This window comes from Apis mellifera, linkage group LG1, assembly GCF_003254395.2.
Source record: "Apis mellifera strain DH4 linkage group LG1, Amel_HAv3.1, whole genome shotgun sequence".
Lineage (NCBI taxonomy): Eukaryota > Metazoa > Arthropoda > Insecta > Hymenoptera > Apidae > Apis > Apis mellifera.
The window spans coordinates 10,497,915-10,522,304 of NC_037638.1; the positions used below are offsets into that span (position 1 = coordinate 10,497,915).

A 24,390-nucleotide genomic window follows, 5' to 3' on the forward strand; every position below is an offset into this window, starting at 1 on the left:
AGAATCTCGAACCATAATGCAAACTACAGTAATATTCATGGTTATGAAAAAACTAAGAAAACTAAAATCGCGAATTTGATAGAATTCAGTATATTCGAGGAACTTGTTCATATTATCGAAACTATGATAAAATATGATAAAAATGGACCATTTTATTATATATTGTGTGAGTGTGTATTTGCAGAACAAGGATAATTCGCGATTTAAAGTTTTCGTGAAACTTTATGCTTTTGTGAAGTGCATTTAGATACATATATTGGTAGTATTATCGTCATTTTTTGGTTAAATGATTATTTATTTGAGTGAAAACTGAGAAAAATAAATAATAAGTAAGTAATAATAAGTAAGAACGAATATTTTTATTTCCTTAAGTGATATAAAATTTTGCAAATAAATTTTTTTTCGAGATGATATTTAAATAAAGAAATACTATTTTAAATATATATTTTAATATCAATTCATACAAATATTTTTTTGAAATAAGTATTTTATTGAAATAAAAAAAATAATAATATTTCAAATAATAGTATTTCGAATAAAGAATTTTGTAACTTTAATATTTTATAATACGATATAATATTATTACGATTAAAATCACTATTATAGATACGTATAAAAAGCACAATTTATAATAGAAACATAAAATTTTTTCTATTGAAATTTCTAGTTTCTATTTTTGACAATATTTTGTAAAAAAAAAAAAAAAAAAAAAAATAGGAAATAGAATTTGTTCATAGGTTAAGTATTAAATAAAATTTTCAAATAGTAATTTGAATTGAATTGAATTTGTAATTTTAATATTTATAATTTTTAATATTTATTTATAATTTGATAATAGTATCAAATTAATCTTTAAACTTCTTTTTTCTTTTGTAAATTTAAATTTCTTTTTTTATTATAGCACAGAAATTTATAATTGTGTAATATACAATTATGAGATTAGAATATAATTATTCAATACAAAACTAAAAGTATGAATAACTAAAAGCGTAAAAGCAGTAAAAATTCCTATTTTACGAGTTGTATACAAACAAAAGAAAAGAATCACTGTGTTCTAAAAATTCACGAACGTAGCTAAAAATTAAGTTTGAACTTCATAACCTAAAAAAATTTTTTTACGAAATAAAATTTAAAATAAATTTTTAAATTTATAAATATGATATGATTATCAATTTATTTTAAATTATAAATCTTGAAAATTTTGAGAATATATATTTATATATATATATTTATATATATTTGAGACGTAATTTACATTTTAATTCAATTTGGTTTATGATTTGATTTCAGCATCGTGTTCTCGCATAAATCTTTGTAAAAAATAAGAATGATCCAGGAATCTCTGTTAATTTTCTCTCAATCAATGCTTCAAAGGAAATCCTTGCGATTGACGCGGTTGATTGAATGTCAATATGCTAATTTCGAAGATCAGATTTCAGATATCGGCTGGAAACCTACATTTAAAAAATATTTTCTTCCGTATCATGGATTTTTTTTTTATCAAAGATTTCATTCAAATGAAATTTCTTATTTTATTTAATCTTCTTATTAGCTTTTTAAGAAAATTTTCGTCAGATTAATTTTTCAGCACGTAATCAAATAAATCTAGAAACAGGAAATTATTTTCCTGAGATAATGCTCGAATAGTTTGTTTCAAAGTAACAATTGGCATTCAAAATTGCAAAAGTAAAGAATGTCATGTTTTATTAATTTATTTTATGATATTTTATTCTTTTTTCTCAAGATTTATGTTGTTATTTATTATATTTCCTTTTCATTGATTTTAACGTTGCGCTTCAACGTATATATCTGAATCTATATATGAATAATAAAAAGTGAAATTTGAATTACAACTGTCATACATTAAGAAAAAAATCTTTTCGCTTTCTTAAACATAATTCTGTAATAATGCAAGATAAAGTTTTAAATTGAAAAGTATTCAGAATTTAAGATTTTATCACCCAATAAAAATTTTCAAACAAAATGGAAAAGTGCTGAAACTTTAAGAACTTTAAGAATTCATTTTATTCATAATTATAATAATTCATTAAGTTTTACATAGACATAAATTTTCATTAAAACTATATTTTTCTGTTCGAATATTTTCAAGAGCTATTATATGTTTAACTGTTGAGCATATAATTGAACTGTTAACATTGTTGACATGGAGAATACGAAACACCGGAAGTCGAGGGAATACTCACACTAAAGTAGTTCTCGCCCACTGGTCTTTATAAACTTTGAACACGAGGAGCATAGTCAAACTGGAATATCATCAACAAATTTCCAAGGTAGAATCACTTTCTGCATACAACTCAATTCTACACAGTTCTATTCCATGACTCGAGATATCCTTTCTTCATGATATGTAATGTTACAAGTATCAATGAAAAAAGCAAGTCACGAGGTAGATGTAATAAATTGCGAATATTAGTAAATTAAGTAATTTGAATTTTTTTTATTTTTAAAGGCTCAAGGATTCTTTTCGATTTCGATATTGTCCTATAATTCCATCGAACAATGCAATTTAAAGAACAATAAAAGATTGGATGGTAATGATCACGATGAGAAATATGGTAAATCATATCGTTTACATATTTGAATAAAATAAAATTATTTTTTGATTCTTGAAAATATTTTTCTCGGTGTAATGATTTTAAAATTTAACGAAGAATTTATTTTTGAAATGAGTTTGTCGAAAGCTAAACTGATTTAATTTTTTTAATTCTATTATATTGATTAAATTTTTGTAATAATTTATTGAATTTATGAGATAATATTTTACATAATATAAATTATATATATATATAATAATATAAATTTTTTAATTTTATTAGATCATTTCATAATTAATTTTATTTTAAAAATCTTAGTTGCCAAAAATCTATTATTATTATAATTTAATAAATAGTTTACAGTTTTTATAAACAATTTTATAAATAATTTCTATCGTAAAATGACAAAGAAGTTGATTTTGAATGACTCAAATATTTTTTGTTTCTTTACAAAAATTTTCATCCCAGAATATTTTAAATTTCATTGACCGAAAAATTTGTATCCATTAGCAGTAGAACTAAATTTATTTTATAAATGTAGATATTTCAGAAAATACACGTGTAGATTTTATTAATATTCTTTTCTCTTTTTTTTTTTTTTGCGAAAGTTACATTGGGTAAAACTTGAAGGCCGATATATCACTTAGTCGGTGGATATGTTTTCGTCTCGATAAATTCTCGAAAAGGATAGGAATGCATAATACAGGATCGGTATTAACGTCGCAGCTGTTGGCTAAACGCAAAAGCAAGATTTGTGGAGAAAAGTCGCGAGAATTCGTTACAGTTTTCTGTAGACACGGGTCATGCACATGGCTACACAAACTTTCTTCCACAACTTTGCACCCTGTATCAATTTTTTACTTGGACGTTTCATATCAATCAAGATTCCCGATTTATTTAAACGTAATGAAGTAGTAACGTGGATAATTTATTTTGTACAAACAAAATTTCACTGCAAATTTCATCGAAAGAATGATGAAAATCTTTAGCAAAAAACAGATGAAATTATTTGTTTTCAGATTGAAGTTGCATATACTTATATTAGGCAATTTATAGATCATGATTTGATAAAAATAAAAATTAAATTTCAATGAGATAAAGTATAAATTTGATGTTAATTGACTGATTAAAAAATTCCTAACACGATTATTTCTTAAATAATTATTACATGAATTTTGGAGTTGTTACAATTTTTCTTTCTGTATTACAAGAAGAAATCTATGGAGACATATTCCATTAGAAATGAGATTATTAATTCCATTTTGAAAATTAGATTCAATCTATTTTTAATTAATCTATTATATTTCATGCTATTATAATAGATTTTGTATTTATTGCCAAAAGAAAAATATGTCTTGAAACAGTTAAAATGTTAGGTATTTAGTTTCAATCCTATACAAGTTACTTTCTGTGATTCTGATTCTTTTTAAATATTTGTTACCTTATTGTTACACTCTTAAAGAATTAAAACGCGAATTTGACAATAAAATTCTCAGAAGTTGTTTTTTGCTAATAGAAACTAGATTGAGAGTGAAAATTATTCTCGAAAAGTTAATTGTCTACTAAAATAATAATTCTAGGCGTATAATATAACTCTGGGGTGTAATAATTGGAAGTTAGTAACTAAGGGTACGAATACATTTGAGAATAAAATTCTCGAGGGTTGTTCTTCAGCTACGTTGACAGTGAAAGTTACTGTTTGTCGGACTATTAATCTCAATGCAATGTCTATTTGCGGAAAATATTCTCAAAAACAACTCTCCAGAGTTCCACTCTCAAATGCATTCGCACTTTTTAAAATTGCAAGAAAAGAATTTTCAACCTTTTCTGAACTCATTAAACATGAAATTTCATTAAAATTCTATTATTAAATTTCTCAAAATAAGTCTTTAATTTTATTGAAAATAGTTATAAATATTTCATATTTTTTTCAGATTCAAGAATGAAAGATCCAAATTATCTATAGCAAATTAACCAAAAAAAAAAAGAAAAGAAATATGATTGCATGAAGGAAAAGAAGTTAAAGAACCAAAATTCAGAAGATTTCAATTAATTTAGAGTGTAAATTATTATTATTATTATTATCTTTTTTCTTTGCTTATTACGTAATATAGTATTCTTTATTATTCTTTTATTCTTCTTTTGTATTCTCCATTATTTGATGATATAATTCTCGACATTATGTTTTGAATATCTACATCATGCCATGTGTTAACTACGACATGCTTTATTCCCATGACTTGTTTTAAACATAACGTCCGCTCTAGTTTCTCCATATGTAATAATATAGTGATTGCGCAAACACAAATAACCATTTGTACGACCAATGGCAGTCGATTCATAAGAAAATATATTTTCTCAAAGATTTAAACTATCACGTTTATCATACGTTATCGTATTTTACGTTACATTCATTGACCAGACAGTTTTATTTTTCTATAGCGTATAATATCGCTATTATTGTTCAACTATGACTATTTTTCTCTTATTCCTTCCACGGTTAACGATTATGTGAAATCAAGTCGAATGAAACATCACCTATAATGGATATACAATAGAGGCAAGAAAATGCTATCAAATTCATTTGTTGCTCTCCAAATTTTTGCTAAACTTTGTGTTGAAACAGAAACAATTCTCGATGAATAAAAATGAAATATGAATAGTTTATGTTGGATAACTTTTGAACAATGTATTTCCATATTTAAAATCAGGATAGGATTCGAATAGTTTGATAAATTATTTTATTTTTATAAATTAAGAGAGATTATGTAAAAATTGCTCCTAATATTAGTAATATTTTCATACAATTAAAGAAAAGAACAAAAACTATCATTAGTGTATAAAATTTAAATTAATATTAAAAAATGAATCAAGAATTTCTATTAATTAAAAAGATAGCATTTTTTTAAATTTAGAATGTACTAAATTTCTACTAAATATTATTTTAAAATTATTAATAGTCTTATCAAGAATTCAATTATTTCATCTGCAACTAATCCAATACTTTTATTTTGTTGTATCGTAGATATATAATATGGATCAATCAATGTTTAAATAAAAAAAAAATAAAACAAAAGTTAATTCATCCACAAAAGGATACGCTCGAAGGAAAGATTGAAAAGCAGCAAGTGTTTGTATTGGTGCAAAGAGAAAAGTGGTACAAGAGATGAGAATTTTTATGAAATCCGCAAAAGATGTAAAGTTACGCCTCCCTCTTTGCTTTTCATATTTTATCTCTTCAACTCTTCCGACCGCGGTGATACTTTCTGCGCTCTGCTTCTTCGTTTCTCGCGCAAAATCTTCGCCGCGTGGAAAACTCGCTCGTAAACGCTCGTGTGAAATATTTTTGAAACGCGCGTGTACAACTGCCACTATAAATTAAAATATGAAAATACGAACACGTGTAAAACTCGATTCAACAACACATATAAATGTTTAGTTGCGCGAAATAAATGTACATAGTAACTTTAAGTTTATCTAGAGAATTTTCTCGATAGCAAGACTTATTTGCGCGAAAAGGCACTATATAATCGCGAAGTGGGGATCGAATTGATTAGTATGAATTATATTTGAGAGTAGAATTGTTGAGAATTGCTTAAGAATTATTTTTATCCAATATAATAAGCCAATAAACTATAAATTATGAGCTAAGATGTTTGAATTGTATAGTATATTTATAAGTCATCAAGACTAATTATTAAACATTTATTATCTTCTCATGTAGTCAATATATTAGAAATTATGATTATAATGAAAACTGGTATCTATAAATCAATTTTATAAATATCAAGAAAGATTTAATCGATTTATAATAATACGATTTATAATAATAATAAATTATTTTTTGTATTATGAATTATATGTAATATATATTTGAAAGTAAAATTGTCGCGAATTAGTTTTCACTAATGGACATTGAATTGAGATTGAAAATTAAACTATCTTAAGAATTAATCTCGAAGAATTATATTTTAACGAAGATTGCGTTTATATAGTTATATTTTTGATAATTTTTGTTAAATATTCCTTAGATTAACTTGTAAGAATTTTACAAGTTATTCAAATGGAGCAGCATAAATTTATATCTAAACTGCATTTCCATTCTCATTCCTTCAATTTGCCACGCACGTTGCGCATTCCACAATCGAGATATATCCTAGATTTTCTTACGGAAAACTTTGTTATTACAGGGAAAACGTGAATTATATCCGTTTCCATCTGGCACTGCCACTTCTTCTTTCCTCGTTACCTCGTTTCTCTTGCAGCAATGCGAAACTATAAATCTTTTATCGATATTTGCATAATTGTGATACAGTCAGTCACACACATGTACATTCGACTAAAAAAAAAAAAAAAAAATGTTATCAAAACTAAATGTAAAACAAGTTATGTAAAAACAAGTTTTATAAGAATTTTAATTTTTACGAAGCATAATAAAGATGTTAATATACTCGTTACTTTTAGAGGATCGATTTTAAAGGCCAGATTACAAATTAGCTCTCACGGATATATATTAATATTCTGCATGCAACGCAATTTTTTTTTTATCAATTAAATATCAGTCCATCAATATTTTTTTCTTTCTTAAAAATACTACACTTAAAACTTATATAAAATATTCAGAATATATTGTTAATATTCTCTCTCTATTGTTCTGAAAAATATTCCTCCTATATGATTATTCTTTTGAATTATTCTGAAAATATTCTTTGGTTTCAGGTGATCACGAGAGAATTGGGCGGAGGATAGAAAATGGCGGCATACAAGTTATCCGGAAGGGCTCGTTCAGATTCCTCGGTGAAATAAGGAGGAACGAATCATCGTATCGTATCGACAAGCCTCCAAGGATAATCAACCACGAGACGTGTCTTGACTTTTCGAGTGTCCAAGAAACCCCGTAATGAACCCCGGTCCATCGTTACACCTGTTGCATGGCAAACTACTTCCCCCTTGATCCTCGAAATTCTTCGATCGATCGAAAGAAACGTCGAATGGCGGGCGAGAGGAAAGCTTGATTCGATGGAACGAGCGACGCTCCAAGTTTCGATCCAATCGGAATGTAGGATGAAATGAACGATTTAATCGAACGATTCGGAGCAAGAGAGAGGAAAAGAGCGCGCGAGGGGGAGAGAGAGAGGGCAAGATGATCGACGGAGTGAATGTGACAGAGACACGAATATGCCGTTTTCAGGAAGATCTCGAAATACTGGAGGATCCTCGAATACCGCCGTTGAAACGAATCAGCTACGGCATTGTTCTGCCTACCATCTGTTGCTTCGGCATCGTTGGAAATATTTTAAATCTGATAGTCCTTACCAGGCGCAACATGCGAGGAACCGCTTACATCTACATGAGGGGTAAGTAAAGAGAGAGAGAAAGGGGAAAGTAAATGTAAAAAGATCTCTGATGATTTTTTTAATCGAGATTAAAAAGTTGTTAATCTAATTTAAGCAAAAGAATCTTGAAGCTGGAAATTAAATGAGTTTTTATTTGATTTCTATCGATTTTAATTTCATCTTAAAATCAAGATTGAATAAAAATTCATTTGATGACCGTCAATCTATTAATTGTTTTGTAATCAATAAATAAATCTGATTGAAACTATCATAATTGATCTAACTAAATAAATAATCTAAATGGAAGAAAAATTTTAATTAATAATTTATTAATGAACAATATTATTCAGAATGATGATAATTAAAAAATGACCAAGATCAAAGAATGGTACACCTTTTTCTAAATAATCACCAGAAAAGGAAATAGAATTACAGGATCTTTAATCTGTATGAACGTTTCAAGAAATTACAATTTGTAAAAGGAGCTGATAATTATCGTCAAAGCTGCGAACCTAGGTTGTAACTCTTAAAAGGAGAAGAAAAATAAGGGAGGAAGAGAGAGAGAGAGAGAGGTCGTTACTAAACCAGGACGCAATATCTTGAAACAATTTCGTGTTTACGTAATATTGGAAGAGGAAAGTACGGTGATATTAATCTTGGTACGATGGACCATCTAAACAACTGTTAAAATCCACAATTTGCATTCTGTTAAAGGAAAATTAAGGGAAAAAAGATTGTAACTCTTACTGTTTACAATCGATAAAAGAAATAAGGTGAGAGATTTGCCAAATGGAACGGTGATTTTATTGTCTTGACACTCGGCCAAAGTAACAACGTCATGGTTAGCGGATAATTCTGAAATAGCTCTACACTATATTCATGGTTAAACTTTCGTTTCGCAATTGGCGACTATATTTAGCTTATCACTTGGATGCAATGTTTGTGTCGTCACGATTCTTGTTAACAAAATTCGTTCAACAAAATGTCCAATAAGGAAAGATCTCCAAGTGTAATATCGTTTTCTTAATGAATTATTTTTGTTAGATGTTAAAAAAAATTGATCCTAATGATATCTAGTAGATTTGAAACCCGATGAAATCTAAGTAATGGAATTTAATCCAATCTAATTTAATCTGATAAGTTTTGGGCACAGATGAGTTGATAGTTTATGAGGTATTTAATGTTATAAAATGTCTGGTTGAAATTTAAGCCAATAATAAATTATCTACATCATTCCTCTATAGTATTTTTAAATATTCTAGTACAAAATATAAAGATAAAAAAATTATAATATAAAAAGTACAAGAAAAGTCCAATACAAAATATAATTAAATATAATTAAAAGAGAAATTATCAAAATACATCATAAACTTTGAAATTCTTTTTCATATGAAATTTAAATGACTCTACAAAGATGATTTTTAATTCAATTATATTTGTAAATCGTTGCCTTCTTGCAAATCTTAATTTCAAATGTTTTTCCATTTCCTGAAAGATTGCCTCTAGTCGTTGTATCGGCTGTATCGGGTCCACACTCATTTCCGGTGAGACAAAGTCGATACATTAGGAGGAAATTACAGGGCAATTCAATTTCGGTAATTTCTATCACTATGTTTCTATTACTTTCTTCTCTCAACACGAATACTGAATTCTATAGTTAGAAATGTGACACATTTATATAACAATTTCAATCAATAAAACAAATAACTAGAAGAGCTAACCAAACTACGTTTCAATTTCAATTCTTAGACGTTGATGAATCATTAATTTGTGTCATGCTTTATGGAAAATCGAGTAAACATTCGCCAATTATCATGCAATAATTATACAAAAGAGAGCTTTGATTTTAATTGATCTTGAAATATGTTACCAAGATCATCGTTCTTTCAAATTTTGATTTTCGAGATTACCAATATGAATATTCTAATTCTAAATCTTTATCAAGATTTCTTTTTAAATTAAAATGAATATTTATGGTATTATGGAATGTGTATAATTGTAAAATGGAACTTTAGTCAACGATTTCAATAAGAAAAACAAAAGATGTTGAATTAATAAATGAATTAGCAAATACTATTTTCTTAATTTCATTCCAAAACTGTATGTACACAATAAAATTATTTCAGAAGCATTGTTATAAGGCAAAAGATTAAATAGTTGGTCAAAATATCATGTATATATTTTTAACCTATGATCCTTGAAAACATATTTCAAGATCGAATTGAAATCACGTATTCAAATATAGTCAAACTCGACTATCTTGAAAGAAACTTTTCTGCTTGCGCGTCGCAAGATCGAGAAATTATCTGACGTTACTTCTTTTGAAAATTACCGAAGAGTTTCGATCGAATCAAGTGAAATCGATCGAAAAAGAAGAAGAAGCACCAATCAAACGCGATATCGATACCCACGGGAGCGAATTTTCCGCTTCCGGATGCAAAAAATTCCATCAAGTTTCCCCTCTTGATTGCTTTAAAACGGGGGAAATTAAGGGAAAGAAAAAGCGTCTAAGAGCATCTATCCTTTTTTTAGATTTCGAAAAAAAAAAAAAATTCTCAAAAATTTATACTTTCAGTTCTTCTGATAATTTATACTCGCTTCCTTCGATTTCCTTCGATTTATTTCTCCTGGCTTCCAAGATTCGATAATGGGTGATCATCTTTGCTTTTTCCTCGCTTTTTCCCTCCCTAAACGGTTATAACCCCCCTGGCCTCGCTATTTATCATTTCTTTTTCCCTTTCGAATTCATTTTTCATATTTCGTTCCTTTTCATGAATTCTCTCTCTTTCCTTTTCATTCCTTGATCGATATCCACCTCATCTTTTCGCTGTTATATACATATAGATGATATTGAAGTTCGGTTCACTCCTTAATTCCCTTAAGGGGACTACTAAACTTTGTTAATTGATTTGTCTGAAAATGAAATTAGCGAATTAATATTAATTTATACTCTGCCAATTCCGTTCGTAAAGATTATATATTTATGATCGATCATTCTTTGGTTAATAAAAATCAAATAATTATTATAATACATATCCTTCTCGAATTCTAATCAAGCTTCTGAAACAACATATGATCATACAATTTAATTTTCCAATTATAAATTATCTATAAATCTCGATAATGAATCTGATTTTCTGCAATTGCAATTAACCGCTTTTTAAATGATCTTGCAATCACAATACGTGAATATACAATTTTAAACGATCAGCGAATCGGTTAAAAGAGCAGAAAGGGAAGGTTGGCAAACGAGATGGAACCGGTGGGAAGCCACGGTGGTCGATCTATCGATATGCACAGGATGTAGAACAGGCTGTGGATGAGGGCGAGGATCAGGTCGAACTAAAAGGACGTGCCTTTGAGCGTGGAAATATTGCGAATCCTGGGGTATTGGGGCGGAAGAATTTGTGCGTAAGGAAATGCAATTTGAGACGTGCTTGGAAACGGCGAAAGCTATGGTCCAATGTGACGTATACGTATAAAACGTATGTGTGTACATATATCCATACATGGATTATATATTCGTGTGCGACAAAGATACGTGATTCGCACGATTTCGATGAATCTTTATCCATACCACATACGTGTGTCAACCACGTTCCATTGAATTCTCAGAATCCCATTCGAATTTATTCAATCCGTCTTAACTCTCTTCCAAACAAATCATCATTTTCGAATACCTTTAATCCAATTTTCTTTCGATCGATTGAAAGTACATCGAACATTGGTTACGTTTAATTAAAAGTCGGTCTGTACTTAAGCTTCGTTCACATGGACTATTTTGAAATTACGATCGGGGAAATTCGATGTGTAATTTGTTTGTGGGACGGTCAAAAAAAAATTGATTAAAAAGTAATTGAAAATCGGAGGTAAAAGTAATCGATCAACTATGTACTTGTAAGCAGAGTATAGTAGTAAAAAGAACGACAACGATGTTTCTTCCACGAAATTCATTTTGATATTAAGCTTGTGGTACGGTTTTTTGTCGTCGTCGATACGGCAAGTGACCACTAAAAAGTGGTTACGTGAGTAATTGATTCCATCCATGTACAATGTTCTATATATGGGCGTTCAGAACAAAAATTCTAACCTCTTCTAAACTAATCGATCGAGGAAAACTTGATATCCTTTGATACGTCCTTTTTGAAGGTAATGTAATGATGCATCCATATGTGAAATATATAATTCGTTGAATGAGATATCTTTTTATATAAAATAAGTTTTTACCGATTTTTATTAGTTAATTATTGGCTGTGTTTAAAAAATATCTAATATTTTATCATTATTTATCTGTCTAATTTTAGATAATTTTTGATAATATTTTTTAAAATTCGTAGATATAAAAATCATTTTGAAAAAATAATATAATCTGTACATCTATATTCGTGTATTAAAAACTACAATTCATAGATTCATAGATCATTATCGATCGATCAATGTTACACAATGTTAAAAATAATCATGCAGAATGTAACTTCAAAAATCGTGCAGCCAAAATGTAAACGCAGTTTGAACATTTCATTGCTTTCAAACGAGTCGACAAAGAAAAACTTACGATACAAAAGTGGAGATCACACACGAAATCTCTATTTTCCTTCTCGATCAGAAATTGTTAATCGCGTTTCAGCTTCGTTTTCCACGATCTGATTTCCAAAAGGATTTCCTAAATTGATTCCTTTCTCATTTTGCGCGGACACCTGTAGTATTTCGAAACGGGGAGGATCGAATTAGGTGGATCCCGGAAAAGTTGTTCGCCCGTGCAACTTTCGCATCCATAGAAAGAGAATCGGAAACGGAGGGAGGGGGAAAAAAAACTGGATCAGATTTCAGATTATGCAAATTATACGCTACCACGTCCTGGATAATAACATAGGAATCGTGCAATTCGCGATTTCGATTTTCCTCCTACATTTTGACTCCATATGCGACGTAGTCGTACAGAGGATTCGATATTCGAGATGATATTGAAACGTGAAATGAAATTTGAAATCGATATGATGCGTGTTTCTTGAACAAATCGTTTGAACAAAGATCACTTTATTGAATTACTTGTCTTGAAAATACTCGTGATTTAAAAAATTCAATAGACAATAATTTTCCATATTTTCTGTATCTTGATTTGATTCAAGCTTTGTTGGTTAATCAGAAACAGGTGTATGTTTTAATAAAAAGAAGAAGAAGAAGAAAAAGAATGAAACTCGTTAACAAAGCTCGAAGAAATTCTCGAGAATTCTTGTATTAACTAGGCTCCAAGAAATCTTCTAATCTGAGAGGAACGAAGGGCGCTAAGCTAGTTGAACTATACTTCTCCACTCACTACTTTGCGGTTTCTCCTTCTCTGGAATCCCATTAGATTCTTCCAGAAAATTGAGTACGTGTCCTTGCGATTCCCCGCAAAAAAATCCTTGCTCCCTGCTTCGACAAACTTTCTTCCTTGATATCCGTTTGAAGGTCGGTCCATCGATCGATTTTTTGATCTCGTTTTTATCTCGTACGAATCTTACACGTTTTCTTCTAATGAAATGAATAATTTGCATTTATAATATTCTTTGCTTAATTTCAACGTTAATATTAATATTTCGTCTATTTTCTTTATTTCTTTATTTCACGATGAAATTGTAGAAAATTCGATGAATTTCTGTATACTTAATAACGTGTATGTGTATTTGTACTTATGTTAAGAGTTAAAAAAATCTCTAATCTTCTTCTAAAGCGTCGAAAAAATTAGTTTATACCATGATATACAGAGTCATGATATGTTCCAAAGGGTTAAATTTGTTTGTAGATTGTTTGTAGAAAAGGAAACGGAAGATCCTCCTTGGATCTTTAAAAAGTTTGATTTCCTTACGTGTTCGGATCGATCTTTCGAATCGATAACCTTCGAGTCCAAGCATCACCTTCTTCGAAACGAAAATACAGCGCCCGTTCGAGTGCGAAAATTGGTAAACATCCTTCTCAGGTTGCCGGCGGTTCAACCGTTCCATCTTGCTCGGTTCTCGTTCCCATCGGTCCATTGCGTTTAATGAAATTCAATATGGCGGCAAGTGGTATATCAGAGCATTATAGAGTACACCGTTACCGATAAATATTCATTCTAGATTCTTCCACCTTGTTTTTATTTTCGATTAATAAGAAAGCGATCAACAATTCGCGTTCTTATTCCCCATCATCAAATGGATTCCATTAATCCCTTTTATCGAATTGAAAATTGAATTTTCAAAATTTTTCGGCCGAAATGGACGCCGCCTCGAAATAATCAGTTATGTTCGAAACCGTTTATCTCGATAAATGTTTGTTTCCTTGTTTGCTCGAACGATTTATGTGTTAAGGCGAATTTACATTTGTACACTTTGGACATTGTGCATCATAAATGATTTATTTACAACGAAAATTGGAATATTTCATTGAAACGATTACTTTCATATAATTGAATTCACTTTTTTTTTTTAATATTATTAAATTAAATAAAATAATAAAACATTTAACAACCTTGTGGTTGTTTTAATGTTGACAATCTTTAAGACCTCCAATTATTAATAATACAAATCAATAAAAAATATTTTGTACTATTTTATTATATATATCTTAAACGCAATATGAAAACAATAATCATATTTCCTCACATTTTTCACTAAGAAAAGATCATTTAATAAAATCCAACAAAGAATATAATAAATCTATGCTCGGTGTTATTATCCTCTCTCTCTCTCTCTTCTTACGCAAAGAAAATTTAGGCGACATTCACAAGCGCCATCCCCGAGCATCTTGACAACATTACTATGGAAGGTAAAGGAAACGGAAGGGCGGAAGAATTTCGCCCGCGGCGAGAACGTGGTCCGGAAAAGCGAAACCGGTCGACGATGGAAGTTTGTTATGGGAACGAGCATTCTATTAAGAGAGAAGCAATGTTTCGCACGAGGCCGGAAGTCTCGAGGGTGTACACAGGGTCGGTAAATTTTATAGAAGAAGGCCCTACTATTTGCCCTTATTTTCCCATTTTCTTGACGGTGAATATAATTACTTTCAAATTCACCATTTTATCGTCACGTATCAATTATTCGTTCGTAGCAGGGACGAAGGGATTATTAAGATTTTAAAATTTTGTTAATGAATAAAAAAATAGCCCATAATTTTTGGATCGTAAGGATCCCAAAAATTATTTCAATTATCATTATTGGCTCACAATTAGGCAGAGATAGGATATTTCTATCGATTAGGAAAACATTTCGAATCGTTTTTGTTCCCAACAGAGATAAGATAAGTTTCGACGGTGTTTTGTAATAAAGAGGGCATCAAGTTGGCGAAAGTTTGTCGTATGACTCTGTTCGTGACCATTTTGGCCATTGCGATAGTTTGTGAAAAAGTGGGTCAGTTGTTTCGTGTGGTGACGTTTTGTCCATGGTCTCGTGCGAAATGAAAAATGAAAATTGATCAAAATTCGTCGACTACTCGTCTCGTATCAAATATTTTTTCAACACTTGATAATGAATTTTTCGAATATTCGATTTTCCAAATGGTAAATTATGTCATGATGATTGCTTTTTCCAATAATATCATATTCGTTTCATCGATGGATTATAAATATATCTTTTTTTTTAAATTTATTTTATTATTTTAAATATCGTATCATATCGTAGTATCATGATAATTATATTCATAAATGCATTAACATCCATAGATTAATTATGATTTTGAAAAGTTTGGCACAATTAATTTCATTTACATAGAAAATTGTATAATTTCCATCATCTATTTATCTCTACATGCTACTTGCTCGCATCAATAATTAAGCCCATCTATCTTTTCTTTTATATGGTTGACTTGTACTACTTATCCTGTCCAAACATAATTGATACGCTATTTAAAAAATTGAGAATCTATTCTATTTTGAAAATGATTGATTACTCATCTTGTCCAACCATATTACTTAATTCTATTTAAACATATTGAAGATTCATCTTGATCGTATATACGCTTAATGTTCTCGTTAATTTAAAAATATTTGAGACAGACGCGTCGATAAAATAGATTTACAAGAAAAGAAAGAGAGAGAGAGAGAGAGAGAGAGAGAGAGAGAGAGAGAGAGAGAAAACGTAGATAAGATCGATTAAAGCGGTCCAGACTTTAACAGACTTTTCAATGAACGTCGTGTGTGTGTACATTCATCTCTAAAAATAGAATATCATATTCACTTTACTTTATATAAAAATATCCAGAGAGACGCGTCGGTACAGTAGATTTAGATAGAACGAGAAAATCAAAGTGACGGATAGACGGGGGGAAAAAAAAAAGAGAAAAACTTAGGTGGGATCGTTAAAACGGTCTAGTTCGGTTTAAGAGAACGCAATGGATGTTCATTTAGGGCATCAGGCGGAATTTGCATGACGTGGAGAAGGAAGAGGACGAGAAAGGACGAGGCGAGAAGAGTGGAAAGGATAAAGGGGGAGGCGCCATTGCGTTTTCCTCGGTGGTTAAGTAGATTCAGTGGCCCCGATCTTAAGTTTCGTCCTCGGTATCTTAGAATAACGAGATGAACCGACGCTCTCTCTCGCTTTTTCTCCCGTTCACTCAGCTCTTTCGCCTTCGTCTGTTTCGTCTCTCCACTTTCTTCTCTCACATTTACAAACTTTCTGATTTTAACCAAGCTAAAAATCTTCGATTTCGCTGACCAGGATATCACCTTTGACCAGGAGCAGGGAAACAGAATTCGAAAATCAGACAATTTCAAGATATTCAATTCAACACGTTGATCGAACATTCGATTTTAATTCTTTTAAATGGATTCGTTTTAATGGACGGACAAATTTTATAGTATAAAAAATTAAAATTGACTTTATGTAACCTCTAACTCCAAGTTAGATATTTATAGAAAAATTATTAATAATGCATAATACGTTTCCTTATAACTTCGTGACAACTTTCTTCTTCATAACACTTTTTCCTCGAAAGATATTTCATATGGATAAAAATACGTATTTGCATAAAAATTCTCGATAACGATTCTTTACGCGTAATTTAACTACAACTCTCCATATTGTTAATTATTATCCACGCACAACTTTCATACTTTGCTCTTCCTTCTATTGCATTAATTTTGTTCTCTCCTCGGTTAATCAAATTCGAGTTTGATCACATTCGAAAGAAAGTCATTGCATCAAGGATGTAAAAAGTCGAAACAAATCAGACAAACTTTCTTATTTCTTTAAAAAAATATTAACTCAGATATTGTGATCAATAATATTCACAATAAACGTGCGAATGAATACAAAAATTAAATTGACAAAATGAATTATAAAAGAAGATGTTTACTTCAGTATTGTTTAGATTTTCATTTTTGGAATTTTGAAGAAAACTTTCTTTCTTTCTTTCTTTCTTATTGTAAAGTTGAATGAATGTATTCTTTCTAACACTCGATTCTGTTTTCTAGGTAACATCCTTGCGATCTGTTCTTTTATTTTCATAGCCCGAAAATTTCGCTTCCTGTGTCCTGAGAAACTTTGTCCTCGAGTTTGAAAGACCGATCAATCGAAACTTAACAACTTCTTTGTCTTTCACTTTCCATCCGATTCTTTCTTTTTTTCGATGTTCAATCGATTGATTCAATTGACAATCTTGGCAGAATAAATATAAAACAAGAGTAAACAAATTTCAGAAAAATTTCACGTGCTATGCCTCTTTTGATAAAAAATGTGAATTTCGAAAATATTTTCCCGAAAACCTCATTTAAATATTTGAAAAAGCACGTCACGTTTATTCTCTACCCTGTCTCTGACATCAGCTCGACGACTTCGAGATTCTGTGCATTACCAACATTCTTGCTGTATTAACGGCCACTTTGCAAAAATTCTTTACAATATACGTTGGAATATTATTCACCGAGAATTATGCGCGGGGAGGTGAAAAAACACCGTTTAATTTGCTTACATGGTTGGTCAGCATTCTAAAGCACCGTGAATTTTTCACGTGTTATATTGTACTATCACACATATACCAAGTACAAAATAGACCTAAAATTCAATTTATTCTTTTATCTCTCTTATCTTGGAGGAAGTAGAATTTTTTTTACATTTTAGTGTCATTTTCAACGTTATAGATTCGGCTCGGAATGAGATTGCAACGTTAGTGAGCGTTGAAATTGAAATTAAATGGAATAGCCTTGAAAGCCTGCATTTTATATATGATTACATTTACATAAATTATTGTGAAACAAATAGCTGAAAGATTTTTGTAAAAAATATTTTTTTAATTACAAAAGAAGTTAGGATTAAAAATAAAGTTTTATTTTAATATTATTATTTTAAAATATTGTTGATAATTATTTATAATTTAATGTAATATATATTTGCATTTTATTAGATTTTTATTTATAATTTATTTTGGAATAAAAGTTTAATTAACACACCTTGTTTGTAATTACGCGCCTTAAGAACAAGTATAGACAAGGAAAACAAATAGTGGAAGAAGGATAGAAATAATAAAAATTAGACAATCAGCGCCATCTCTAGAGTGCCGTAAATGAAACACATATAGACAAGGAAAACAAATAATAGAAAAAGGATAGAGATAGTGTAAGAACTAGCCATCAACGCCATCTCTTGAATTCTTTAGAAGAATAATGTTGTTGACACTTAAAAGATGGCGCTAGTTTTCAATTTTTCTTAACTTTATTATTTATCTTACCTTGCTTTAAAAGAAATATCATCTTTATCCACGAATTTCGATCATAAAAATATATTGCATGATTTATCTCTTATATTTAACACAGACTAAGATGCTAATAGTCAATTCTTATTTATTTTTATTCTTTTTTCTATTATTTTATCTATGTCTATCATTATCTTTGTCTAAGATTTTTTAAATATAGCTTTTATTATAAGAGATAAATATACAAAATGTAAGTATTTTTAGAATTAAGAAAACTATTGAAAAAACAATTTATAAAATAACAACTGCAAATAAGTAAGCATGCAAATGATAAATATTTTACAGATAAGTATATTTATCTAACAAAGTTATCAGCCTCCTCAGTTGATCAAATGATTGACTTGTACTACTAAATACTATACTCGGTTATCTTTTGAATCCGAGATATTTGATTAAAAAAATGTTTTCAAAACATCTTTTTGCATCGATAATTAATTTGAAATAATTTACAAGTTTTCCAATATATGAATGAAACAATAAAAAATTTATAATCCAAGAGAATATAATGAATTCTTCCAATTTGTTTCCATCTCTTTTTATCCAACTAAAACTTAAATTACTTACAATTTAATAAATAAACCATTTTTATATATCAACTTTTATTTTGATCTCCAAAGATATCTTATGAATATATTAATACTTTTATACACAAATATTAATGTAACCAAAGTAATTCAAGAAGTTTGTAAAAAAAAAAAAAGAAAAATAAAAACTAAATTTTATCTTTAAATAAATTTGTATAATTACTTATATTAAAATTCTTTTTATTCGTTCAACTTTTTCCAAGATTAAATTCTGATTTAACCTAGATGTGAAACAAACTTGGAAGAATTTATTTTCTAAAATTGAAGAATGTACGATCAATTGTGGACTAAACAATTTGCCAAAACCTAAGAATCTGAATAAACAATCGATAAAATAGTACTTTTTTTATTTGATAAACGGAGGAGAAGAATCGAGAGTTTTATTTTTCGTTCCAAGTAAGAAACTTGCAAGTAATAAACTTAATTCAAGTATCTATTTTATGATCTACCTAAAACTAAAACACAATACGATATCTTATGATACCGATAAAGTTGTATCTGCAGTCCAGTCTAGATAGACAAAACATCTAGAAGAAGTTTTACATAAATTTAAACTTTGTATGTACTAGTAAAGTTCAGTACTCAGGAACTGACTTTAAAGTCACGTCTCTGCATAAAAGGTCAACCGTGCAATCATCCTATAGACGAAATTCAATGAAAATACTACCTTTAGAAATATCAAAAATAATTTTCTTTAATATAATATCAATAATAGCAATATTTTTATACAGTAATTTAATTTTAATTTCAACCTATTCCTGATATTACAATCTTATTTTATGCTGACTCCATAACGTTGAGAATGACACTGATTATATAAGATTAATTAAAATAATTCTAAAAATTAATTTATTATTTTCTACTTATTGATAGAATTTAATTGTTTGTGCATGATGCAAAAAAAAGAAATTCTTTTCTTAGATTGTTTCGTTAAAGTATAGTTCTTTCAGAATGGAAATTTTTTAAACCTATCTTGTTGGTTTCAATACAATACAATCAATCTTCTTATATAACACGGCTTAACAAACTTGTAAAGAATACTATTCAATAGAGAAAATTTCTCAGATTTATAAAATATAAAAAAATCTATGAAATTATATCATCAATTGAAGTATTTGTTTAACAAGATTCATATATTACGAATGTTTCTATCATATTGTTTTGATTGACATTTCTTTTTTGTATCATAATTTTGTTACAAATAACCGTGTTATAAGAGAGTTGATCGTATAAGAAAAATAAACAGTTTTTTTTATGGAGATGGTCTGATTTTGAGGGGACATAACGTGACCATTCGTGTAAATAAGGACAGCCTGCTCAAAGAAAGAGTGAGAAGCCATCAATTTCGACTACAGCGCCACGTGGTTTGAAATCGAAATTGAATCGAAATCGCTGCAGAATTTCGAGCGAATTAGTCCTTATTGGAATTCGGTAGCGATAAGTTTTCGTTTTACAAACAGTTTAAAAATTATCGTATTTTCGTAATATCATAATGCTTCTGTCCTTTAATATCGTAGTGTTTCTGAAAATTTTTATAAAATTAATCTTGTTAAAATGTGGCATGTTTATCATTAACTTTTTGTTTTAACGAATAAACCATTTCTTGGATGATGAATTCTTCGTACACGAGATACCCGCCATTTTTATTTCTTCTCGGATCGTCTCTGCATCGGCATCAGATCCACGATTAATATTATTTTTCAAAATTGGATTTTCCATCGAGAAAAATAATTTCCACGAAGACTTGAATATCGATATTCATTTCTGAGTCAAATATTTTTTATCTGATAATATGAATATCGACATTCTGTAGAAAATTAATAAAATTTACTCGCGTTATGCGATAAAAAGTACAAGTAATTTGTAGGTTATGTGACATAGCCTTGTTCATATCTTGTTTTATGAAAATTTTAGTTAATAAAAAAGGTAATTCTCTCGCAGGTTACTCGGCAGCAGCGCTGCTCGCGCTTCTTTTCTGCATCCCTTTTGACATGAGAGTTCTTATCCATAAAGGGACAGGCAGATGGAGCAGTTGGATACAAGCTTTCTATCACACTCACCTCGAGCTCTTCTTGGGGAACGGTTGTTTGGGTAAGACGATTTTTTTTTAAATATTTCGTTTCATTGATTACATTTTTTCAATTTTATTTTCTCCTTTCCATTTCCAATCGTAGACAATATACGCCAAGGATTCAAAAAGTTTTGCAGTTATCTTACTACGTACATATTTACATACATGCTTGTGAATAGCATATTCTATGATCGTCAATGTTTCTTGATGATAAAAAGATAAATATAAAAATCAACCAAGCTCAAAAAGATATATCTCTTTCTAATGAATCAAATTTGACTTTACAAAGAAAAGTACTTAATACTTTTTCATCCTTATAGTAGAATAGTAGATAATTTGTTCTGATTTAATGATATTTTATTTATTAAACAAAGTTGCACTTGTAACTTAATTATTTTGATTATTATATATTACACCTAAATCACGAGTAATATTGAATGTAAGATTAAAAATACACAGAGTTTCTACTGCATTAAAAAAAGAGAGCAAAATTATTAAATATCAGTGAACTTCTAATGGAAGGATTATATATACAGAAAGGATACTTTTTCCAGGAGTTGGAGTTATGATGCTGCTAGCTTTGACAGTGGAACGTTACGTTAGCGTTTGTCGGCCTGGTCAGCACACTCGTCCACTGTGCGGCCCTCCCCATTTAACCGTGGCCCTTATTCCCCTCGCCACGTTCCTAGTTTATCTGCCAAATGTGTTCCGGGAAGAAGTGGCGACTTGCCTCCTGGCGCTTGGCGGGCCTGTTATTTATCAGAAGAGGGAGAATCACTCCTATCTCGACTCGTTGTTTTATCAAGTAATCAAAACTTTTTGTTATTTCGAATTTTGAGAGGATCTTGGAGAAAGATTCATTTTTCGATATAAACGAATCTCATCACGAGATCCTCTTAATTTCTTTCAGAATTTAAAAAAAATTTTCGACTTTCTCATCGATTCTTTTTTTACGTAGGTGTACAAAGTGGTATTGGAAATCGTTTTCAAAGTAGCACCGACGATACTTTTGGCCGGTTTCAATCTTCGAATAATGGTGGTTTATCGACGATCCTGCGAACGTCGTCGACGGATGACGCTGTCCAGGACGACGAGCAACGACGAAGATTCGAGAACGTTCGCGGAAGAAAAGAGGCTCGTGCTTCTTTTAGGGAGTACCAGCATCTTGTTCCTCGTCTGCGTTAGCCCTATGGTAATTCTCAATGTCACATTGAGGGAAAGCAATCTCAGCCACTATCCTTACCAGGTAATCTTCCAAAATGCTTATTTTTTTTATCAAGATGCGAAATACGATTACAAGCAATGAGATTAAAATATGAAATATAATCCACAAGTTACAATTGCAAGAAGAAACAAATAATAATTATTGGAGCATCTACTGTTCATCCAGAGATAAATCTGTTCATGATCCCTTCTAATCTTTTCATTAAGATTACTTTTATCTCGATCTTACAGGTATTTCGCGCCCTGGCCAATCTGTTAGAGGTAACGAATTACTCCATCACGTTCTACATTTACTGCCTGTTCTCGGAAGATTTCCGAAACACGTTGATCCGCACACTGCAGTGGCCTTGGGGGAAGAGCAACCAGGGAGGAAGAGGACTTCCGATGAAGCGTTCCTCCGTGGCCAGGCCGACAACCACCATTACCACCACCACCACCACCACGCCACCGACCACCGCCGTTGCGACTCCTGGTCATTTAGCGCGCGCCAGCGTTTAAGTCCATTTTCCCCCTCCCCGACCGAGAGATCCTACGAAAATCCGCGAACACGGCCGAACTCGGCCGATCGTAAATTTCGAACGCGGTACGTGTAATCTGATCCCGGGCTCACCGAACTCAGGGGAGAGTTGCATAATCCGTGCCGATCTTTTTAAATCGTATCTCTGCTTTTATGTGGACGGATGTGGCGCCCTCTGGAGGGCTCTGTACATATTAACTAGCGATACCAAATGTAAGAAAGGATTAGTCGATCAAATGATAATTATAATTTAATGGAGGGGGAGAAAGAAAAAAGGTAAGACTGAAAGATGTAATTTTTATCGATGTATGATATGATTATTGATATCGTGAAATGCGGTTCATTATGATCTCTTTATAGACAATTTTTTTTTTTAGGTTAAGCTAAGTTAAGAATTAAGTTAGGTTTTCCTAAATCGTACTATTAATAACGAAGATTATATAAAAGATGGTTTCGTACAATTTGTGAATTGTATATCAAAGAAAAAAAAAAAAAAAATAAAAAGATCAAAATCTATGTATGCTAAATGTAATGAAATAAATAGGTAAATAAGTGAGTGAGGTACGATTTGGGATACCAATTGCGTAAATCGTACTTTTTGAATATTTTTAAAGAATATAGTATATCAAATAGATAAATTATTGTAAAACGATCAATTGTATTATGAAAATAGATATTGTTTCTCGTTTAAAGAAAAAATGTGAGAAAGTCTTGGCAATACTTTGTGAATTGTACGATATTAGCAACTTTCCCCTGTCAACTTTTATAACGCGATATCGATCGGGATTACTGTAAAAATATTGAATATTGCGGAGTGACATTTTGTTGCCAATGAACACTGCGACGAATAGAATAATTCTATTGGCGACTAAATTCGACTGCTCGATAATTTCGTTTTTATACAAAGTCTCGCCGAAATCGATCGAAGATTTAACTGGTGGACGATATTAAATATAACTCTTTCCTTTGCGCTAATTTTCATTTCGATTTTTTTAACGAATAGTTGTTAACGAATAACATTGGCCAATCACAGAGCGCGTACCGCTCTCTTATGGCGATAGTGTTGGGTATGAGCTGTCAACGAGTCGCCTAGCTTGAACAAACAATCGAAACACGTGTCACTAATGATAGAGAATATTTTATAATACATTTATTATCGTTCTTATTTTTATCGATATATTTTCTAAACGTAGCACGTGTTTTGTTTTAACTTTTTTTTTTTATCAATACATGTATATTTATGCTATTTGTTACAGAGTTTGTTACGCAATCGTAATAAAATAATTAAATATTTGAAGTTAAAAAAAAAGAATATTTTATTAAATTAACACATAACTCGAGATACACTGTCTGCTTATATAACTGTTCATTCAATAATTTAATCAATATTAAATTACTT

General features: G+C 30.1%; 1 protein-coding gene and 1 long non-coding RNA gene across 3 annotated transcripts; one reads left to right on the forward strand and one right to left on the reverse strand.

The window, feature by feature from the left end:
• The first annotated feature begins 64 nt into the window (after window positions 1-64).
• Window positions 65-23,145, forward strand: LOC552761 (probable G-protein coupled receptor B0563.6). 2 transcript variants are annotated; one of them, XM_026444655.1, is made up of 8 exons: window positions 65-329; window positions 1,291-2,291; window positions 2,471-2,576; window positions 4,490-4,616; window positions 7,275-7,912; window positions 21,121-21,270; window positions 21,805-22,055; window positions 22,209-22,720. In XM_026444655.1, the coding sequence occupies exons 5-8, from the start codon at window positions 7,699-7,701 to the stop codon at window positions 22,554-22,556; spliced, it is 963 nt and encodes a 320-aa protein (XP_026300440.1). In that variant the 5' UTR covers window positions 65-329; window positions 1,291-2,291; window positions 2,471-2,576; window positions 4,490-4,616; window positions 7,275-7,698; the 3' UTR covers window positions 22,557-22,720. The 2 variants fall into 2 exon arrangements, with proteins under 2 accessions (XP_026300440.1, XP_026300439.1); XM_026444654.1 differs by lacking the exon at window positions 65-329 and having other exon boundaries at window positions 1,751-2,291; window positions 22,209-22,496; window positions 22,706-23,145.
• On the reverse strand, window positions 21,304-22,632 carry LOC113219191. The gene is made up of 2 exons (XR_003305943.1): window positions 22,494-22,632; window positions 21,304-22,437 (listed from the first exon to the last, which is right to left on the reverse strand). It is a non-coding gene; the product is annotated as an uncharacterized LOC113219191 (long non-coding RNA).
• Window positions 23,146-24,390: the final 1,245 nt, after the last annotated feature.

Excerpts from the sequence above, each read along its gene's own strand:
- LOC552761 (XM_026444654.1), top strand. The coding sequence starts at position 7,699 with ATGATCGACGGAGTGAATGTGACAGAGACACGAATATGCCGTTTTCAG. Across the intron at positions 7,913-21,120 it reads CGCTTACATCTACATGAGGG|GTTACTCGGCAGCAGCGCTG; the intron begins GTAAGTAAAGAG and ends ATTCTCTCGCAG. Across the intron at positions 22,056-22,208 it reads TCGACTCGTTGTTTTATCAA|GTGTACAAAGTGGTATTGGA; the intron begins GTAATCAAAACT and ends TTTTTTACGTAG.